Source organism: Ranitomeya imitator, chromosome 5, assembly GCF_032444005.1.
Source record: "Ranitomeya imitator isolate aRanImi1 chromosome 5, aRanImi1.pri, whole genome shotgun sequence".
NCBI lineage: Eukaryota > Metazoa > Chordata > Amphibia > Anura > Dendrobatidae > Ranitomeya > Ranitomeya imitator.
The window spans coordinates 380,561,034-380,569,173 of NC_091286.1; the positions used below are offsets into that span (position 1 = coordinate 380,561,034).

The window sequence follows — 8,140 nt, forward strand, 5'->3', positions numbered from 1 at the left end:
ATTTAGGTCAATAAATTCTGCGTTTATTTGTGATAAAAACGGAAATTTGGCGAAAATTTTGAAAATTTCGCAATTTTCACATTTTTAATTCTTATTCTGTTAAACCAGAGAGTTATGTGACACAAAATAGTTAACAAATAACATTTCCCACATGTATACTTTACATCAGCACAATTTTGGAAAAAACATTTTTTTGTTGCTAGGAAGTTATAAGGGTTAAAATTTGACCAGCGATTTCTCATTTTTACAACAAAATTTACAAAACCATTTTTTTTAGGGACCACCTCACATTTGAAGTCAGTTTGAGGGGTCTATATGGCTGAAAATACCCAAAAGTGTCACCATTCTAAAAACTGCACCCCTCAAGGTACTCAAAACCACATTCAAGAAGTTTATTAACCCTTCAGGTGCTTCACAGCAGCAGAAGCAACATGGAAGGAAAAAAATGAACATTTAACTTTTTAGTCACAAAAATTATCTTTTAGCAACAATTTTTTTATTTTCTCAATGGTGAAAGGAGAAACTGAACCACGAAAGTTGTTGTCCAATTTGCCCTGAGTACGCTGATACCTCATATGTGGGGGTAAACCACTGTTTGGGCGCACGGCAGGGCTTGGAAGGGAAGGAGCGCCATTTGACTTTTTGAATCAAAAATTGGCTCCACTCCTTAGCGGACACCATGTCACGTTTGGAGAGCCCCCGTGTGCCTAAAAATTGGAGCTCCCCCACAAGTGACCCCATTTTGGAAACTAGACGCCCCAAGGAACTTATCTAGATGCATAGTGAGCACTTTGAACCCCCAGGTGCTTCACAAATTGATCCGTAAAAATGAAAAAGTACTTTTCTTTCACAAAAAAATTCTTTTAGCCTCAATTTTTTCATTTTCACATGGGCAACAGGATAAAATGGATCCTAAAATTTGTTGGGCAATTTCTCCTGAGTACACCAATACCTCACATGTGGGGGTAAACCACTGTTTGGGCACATGGTAAGGCTCGGAAGGGAAGGAGCGCCATTTGACTTTTTGAATGAAAAATTATCTCCATCGTTAGCGGACACCATGTCGCGTTTGGAGAGACCCTGTGTGCCTAAACATTGGCGCTCCCCCACAAGTGACCCCATTTTGGAAACTAGACCCCCCCAAGGATCTTATCTAGATGCCTAGTGAGCACTTTAAACCCTCAGGTGCTTCATAAATTGATCTGTAAAAATGAAAAAGTACTTTTCACAGAAAAATTCTTTTCGCCTCAATTTTTTCATTTTCACATGGGCAATAGGATAAAATGGATCATAAAATTTGTTGGGCAATTTCTCCCGAGTACGACGATACCTCATATGTGGGAGTAAACCACTGTTTGGGCACTCGGCAGGGCTCGGAAGGGAAGGCGCGCCATTTGACTTTTTGAATGGAAAATTAGCTCCAATTGTTAGCGGACACCATGTCGCGTTTGGAGAGCCCCTGTGTGCCTAAACATTGGAGCTTCCCCACAAGTGACCCCATTTTGGAAACTAGACCCCCCAAGGAACTTATCTAGATGCATATTGAGCACTTTAAACCCCCAGGTGCTTCACAGAAGTTTATAACGCAGAGCCATGAAAATAAAAAATAATTTTTCTTTTCTCAAAAATGATTTTTTAGCCTGGAATTTCCTATTTTGCCAAGGGTAATAGGAGAAATTGGACCACAAATGTTGTTGTCCAGTTTGTCCTGAGTACGCTGATACCCCATATGTGGGGGTAAACCACTGTTTGGGCGCACGGCAGGGCTCGGAAGGGTAGGCACGCCATTTGGCCTTTTAAATGTAAAATTAGCTCCAATCATTAGCAGACACCATGTCACGTTTGGAGAGCCCCTGTGTGCCTAAACATTGGAGATCCCCCAGAAATGACCCCATTTTGGAAACTAGACCCCCCAAAGGAACTAATCTAGATGTGTGGTGAGGACTTTGAACCCCCAAGTGCTTCACAGAAGTTTATAACGCAGAGCCATGAAAATAAAAAAAAATATATTTTCTCAAAAATGATCTTTTAGCCTGCAATTTTTTATTTTCCCAAAGGTAACAGGAGAAATTTGACCCCAATATTTGTTGTCCAGTTTCTCCTGAGTACGGTGATACCCCATATGTGGGGGTAAACTACTGTTTGGGCACATGCCGGGGCTCGGAATTGAAGTAGTGACGTTTTGAAATGCAGACTTTGATGGAATGCTCTGCGGGCGTCACGTTGCGTTTGCAGAGCCCCTGATGTGGCTAAACAGTAGAAACCCCCCACAAGTGACCCCATTTTGGAAACTAGACCCCGAAAGGAACCTATCTAGATGTGTGGTGAGCACTTTAAACCCCCAAGTGCTTCATAGAAGTTTATAATGCAGAACCATGAAAATAATAAATACGTTTTCTTTCCTCAAAAATAATTATTTAGCCCAGAATTTTTTATTTTCCCAAGGGTTACAGGAGAAATTGGACCCCAAAAGTTGTTGTCCAGTTTCTCCTGAGTACGCTAATACCCCATGTGTGGGGGTAAACCACTGTTTGGGCACACGTCGGGGCTCAGAAGGGAAGTAGTGACTTTTGAAGTGCAGACTTTGATGGAATGGTCTGCGGGCGTCACGTTGCGTTTGCAGAGCCCCTGGTGTGCCTAAACAGTAGAAACCCCCCACAAGTGACCCCATTTTAGAAACTAGACCCCCCAAGGAACTTATCTAGATATGTGGTGAGCACTTTGAACCCCCAAGTGCTTCACAGACGTTTACAACGCAGAGCCGTGAAAATAAAAAATCATTTTTCTTTCCTCAAAAATGATGTTTTAGCAAGCATTTTTTTATTTTCACAAGGGTAACAGGAGAAATTGGACCCCAGTAATTGTTGCGCAGTTTATCCTGAGTATGCTGGTACCCCATATGTGGGGGTAAACCACTGTTTGGGCACACGTCGGGGCTCGGAATTGAGGGAGCACCATTTGACTTTTTGAATACGAGATTGGCTGGAATCAATGGTGGCGCCATGTTGCGTTTGGAGACCCCTGATGTGCCTAAACAGTGGTAACCCCTTTATTCTACCTCCAACACTAACCCCAACACACCCCTAACCCTAATCCCAACTGTAGCCATAACCCTAATCACAACCCTAACCACAACCCTAATTCCAACCCTAACCCTAAGGCTATGTGCCCACGTTGCGGATTCGTGTGAGATTTTTCAGCATCATTTTTGAAAAATCCGCGGGTAAAAGGCACTGCGTTTTACCTGCGGATTTTCCGCGGATTTCCAGTGTTTTTTGTGCGGATTTCACCTGCGGATTCCTATTGAGGAACAGGTGTAAAACGCTGCGGAATCTGCACAAAGAATTGACATGCTGCGGAAAATACAACGCAGCGTTTCCGCGCGGTATTTTCCGCACCATGGGCACAGCGGATTTGGTTTTCCATGGTACTGTAAACCTGATGGAACACTGCTGCGAATCCGCAGCGGCCAATCCGCTGCGGATCTGCAGCCAAATCCGCACCGTGTGCACATAGCCTAATTCTAAAGGTATGTGCACACGCTGCGGAAAACGGGGCGGATTCGGAGCAGTTTCCCATGAGTTTACAGTTCAATGTAAACCTATGGGAAACAAAAATCGCTGTACACATGCTGCAGAAAAACTGCACGGAAACGCAGCGGTTTACATTCCGCAGCATGTCACTTCTTTCTGCGGATTCCACAGCGGTTTTACAACTGCTCAAATAGAAAATCACAGTTGTAAAACCGCAGTGAAATGCGCAGAAAAAACGCGGTAAATCCGCCATAAATCCGCAGTGGTTTAGCACTGCGGATTTATCAAATCCGCAGCGGAAAAATCCGCAGAGGACCAGAATACGTGTGCACATACCAAAACCCTAACCCTAGCCCTAACCCTAGCCCTAACCCTAACCCTACCCCTACCCCTAACCCTACCCCTAACCCTATTCTAACATTAGTGGAAAAAAAAAATTCTTTATTTTTTTATTGTCCCTACCTATGGGGGTGACAAAGGGGGGGGGGGTCATTTATTATTTTTTTTATTTTGATCACTGAGATATAATCTATCTCAGTGATCAAAATGCACTTTGGAACGAATCTGCCGGCCGGCAGATTCGGCGGGCGCACTGCGCATGCGCCCGCCATTTTGGAAGATGGCGGCGCCCAGGGAGAAGACGGACGGACCCCGGCAGGATCGGTAAGTATGATGGGTTGGGGGGGAGCACGGGGGGGGGGATCGGAGCATGGGGGGGTGGATCGGAGCACGGGGGGGTGCATTGGAGCATCGGGGGGTGGATCGGACTGCAGGGGGGGTGGATCGGACTGCAGGGGGGGGGTGGATCGGAGTGCAGGGGGGGTGGTTGGAGCATGGGGGAGGGTGATTGGAGCACAAGGGGAGCGGACAAGAGCACGGGGGAGCGGAGCACAGGACGGAGGGGAGCCGGAGCAGTGTACCGGACAGATCGGGGGGCTGGGGGGGGGGGGGCGATCGGTGGGGTGGGGGCACATTAGTGTTTCCAGCCATGGCCGATGATATTGCAGCATCGGCCATGGCTGGATTGTAATTTTTCACCCGTTATAATAGGTGAAATATTACAAATCGCTCTGATTGGCAGTTTCACTTTCAACAGCCAATCAGAGCGATCGTAGCCACGGGGGGGGGGGGGTGAAGCCACCCCCCCTGGGCTAAACTACCACTCCCCCTGTCCCTGCAGATCGGGTGAAATGGGAGTTAACCCTTTCACCCGATCTGCAGGGACGCGATCTTTCCATGACGCCACATAGGCGTCATGGGTCGGATTGGCACCGACTTTCATGAAGCCTACGTGGCGTCATGGGTCGGGAAGGGGTTAAAGAATTGCAATGTATCCATAAAAAATCAATGCTATATGTTTGATTCATATGGGATCAGATTTTTTTTGTGGCACACACACACACTTGAATAGGTGTCATCTGAAATATGTAAGAGAATTATGCATGCAGCAATTTTTTTAACATGGACATTTAGTCCATGTGTAAAACTATTCTGGACAGTCCAACTGAATTACATAAGTCAGTGTGCCATCCCGTGTTATTATATTTTAAAACTGACAGCACACGTCCATTTAATACATTCATTTGAATGAGCCCTAAGAGCTGAAGCATACGACTGTATTGTACCTCTATTCTGCAGGAATGCGTGTTAGCGCTTGAATAAAGGTACATAGGATGTTACCGTTTTTCCGCTTTAATAATTGAATTCCATATTTTCTGAAGTATTCTTCCCTAAGAGTATTGTTTCTAGTGGCTAATATCTCCATACCTACAATCTCGGATGGAGAACTGTGCAGCTGTGCAGTCCTTTTGGACCATGAGTAAGGAACGCGAGGTCAGAAACACATCAGTCTTATTGTTTCGCCATATTGCTTTTATCTGCTTTTATCGTATTGGTGAAGCTATATTAAGTACCCTATTTTATCTAGAACATTACACTGGTATTTGTTTATACATGGTGGTTTAGGTTGTGTGAAAAAAACAGTCATCTGGTTAGTCCATTGACTAAGATTAGTCTGAGTGCTGTCATTTTTTTCATTGGACAGCAATTGCACTGAAATTCTGGTCTTGTGATCTTAGCTTTATAGTGACATGGAAATACAGAATTTTGCATGCCTCTAGCTCTTATCTTGCTATCACTGTAGAAAATAATAGTATGTCCATTTGGAGGAAGTAATTAAAATTGTTGCAGTTGATAGATCGGTGTAATACAGAGGTCAAATAAAAATTCAAAGTAGCATACACAGCTGATTTATTTGTTTATCACAAATCCTGGATTGACTAAGTCTGGTACATCTTACAATTGTCTAAGTAAGAGCAGTAGCTGGTATGATCTGCACCACAGTTATAAAACCTGCACACCTCAAAGTACATTTTTGTTAAAGTGTTTAAAAAAATTATTTTATAAAAAATATTATAAAATATTACTTTAGGGTAAACCTGGATTGAATGGAATTGATGGAGAAGATGGTCCTGAAGGATTTTATGGTGAATCTGGGGATCTTGGAAAGCAAGGGCAGACAGGTATTATTTTTAACAAACTTTTGGTTGTGTATTACATTTCCTATAAATTTTCCTCACTTCATTTTTCATAAATTGTTTATGGTGTAAGATATCATTTACAAAAATGGGATTTGAAATTAGTTTATTAGTTATGAAGAAATCATCCATTACACAATCATATTGTTGTTGACTTATGCAGGCGAACCTGGAGAAAAAGGAGATCAGGGTCCAAAAGGATATGGCCTAGTAGGATTTCAAGGAGATGTAGGACCAAGAGGTAAAAAGTATATTTACTCTGCATTTTCAAAGACAGTATTTTAGTCTTCAATGTACATAAATTAAGCATGTTTGGTGTTGACCAAAATACAAAACAAATGAATCATCAAAGAAAAATACACTTTGTTTAAAATGTGTTTTAGGTGAAAGAGGCAAGACTGGTCCAGCATTTGATGGAGAACCTGGTTTATTGGGTCCTCGTGGTCACAGAGGGCAACCTGGACACATTGGTTATACAGGAGTAAGGGGACCACCAGGTCCATGCTTACCTGCTGTTTGTGATCTAACGGAAACAGCAAGAGAACCTACAGAAGATTTCTAAACACAAATTATCCAAGGTTATGAAGAATTAACCTTAAGTGGTTAATGAGGTGGCTTAAAAAATTTGAAAGATTAAAAAAAGATTCTATATAATTTTGTAAATGCTTATTGATAAAGTTTGAAAGAATTAGAATTTAGATTGTGCAAAATTAGAGAACATTAGATGATTTATCAGTAGGCTATTTATTAAAGAAAAAAATATTAAAACTATTCCTTTTTTTCAGAAATAAGAGTACGGTACATATAATATTGATGTGATATAGTAATTTATAAGCCATTTCAATTGACTTACAGAAGATTTGCCAGGTCTCTAAATTACCCTCGAGAAAGATAAGCAAATAAGAGAATTGGTGTCCCTGAGTTTGGACAGATTTCCAAGATCTCATTCAGGATTTTATTACAAAAACTGTTTACTGTACATGCTGATGAGATTCATAGCCCTGTTTCACTGTTTTATCCTCTCACACAGTGACTGACATGTGTAAGTTTGTATATCGGATTTTTCAACCAGTCCTGAGTCTGACAAACTAAATATCTGCCTATATCCACTTGACAGATCCATTTTAATAAATACCTCCAATGTATGTCTCACTGTTGAATATTAAAAATTTAGAAAATTAGAAATTTGGGATGGGGGTGGACTGGTAAGAGAAAGGATAAAAGTCAATACTGGATTGTAACAGATGAATGCGTAAATAAATATGATGATTTGATTTAAATGAACGAGTCTGTCTTATTGGTATTGTAGATATTTAATGTATTACCATATCCTATTCATTGATTACAAGATATATCACGTTGCGGCTTTGGAGACGCTTTGATATGGGGTAAAGATTTGCTATGCATAACCCCCCTCCCCTTCAGGAGCATTGCATTGTTATCAAACTTGGGTTATTGTAGACAAAAAGGCACAATGGTCAAGTGCACGGAGGTAGAAAACAAATGTCAAGCCCATCAATTGTGAAAAAATCCAGTATCATAATAGGGTCCAATTTTTATTTTTTGCTTCAGAGATACCTTCAGAATTCACTAATCGGCAGAATGAAATGGTAGCTAGCATTCCGTTGTGTACCACTGACTCTGATAGATCATCTTAATTTTGAAAAGATGATATGCGCAGTCTGGAAAATAACTTAAAAATCCCACATCGGACATCAAGTGCTGATTTTTAGGTGTTCAGTACGCAGCAAGAACAAGTGGTAATTAGTGTTGAGCATTCCAATACTGCAAATATTGGGTATCGGCCGATATTCCCGGTATCGGAATTCCGATACTGAGTTCCGATACTTTTGCAATATCGGATACCAGAATCGGAAGTTCCCATAATGCAATGAGCCAGTTTGATTTAATTCAGCTAATGAGGAATCATTAGAAGTGTGGGCACATCCTGTTCTGCATGTAACTACTGGCATGGCTGTGATTGGCTGCTGAAATGATGTCATGATGCACTATAAAAGCCGCTGCCGCCATTTTGGGTTCACTCTGCTGTGAATTCAGTTAGGGACAGGA

General features: G+C 41.8%; 1 protein-coding gene across 1 annotated transcript in view; it reads left to right on the forward strand.

The window, feature by feature from the left end:
• Window positions 1–7,347, forward strand: part of LOC138637813 (collagen alpha-1(IX) chain-like) — a 44,654-nt gene extending 37,307 nt beyond the window's left edge. The window contains exons 16-18 of the mRNA XM_069726745.1: window positions 5,965–6,055; window positions 6,234–6,311; window positions 6,454–7,347. Coding sequence (XP_069582846.1) covers window positions 5,965–6,055; window positions 6,234–6,311; window positions 6,454–6,632 — 348 coding nt within the window. The 3' untranslated portion in view covers window positions 6,633–7,347. The remainder of the gene's footprint in view (window positions 1–5,964; window positions 6,056–6,233; window positions 6,312–6,453) is intronic.
• The last annotated feature ends 793 nt before the right edge of the window (window positions 7,348–8,140 follow it).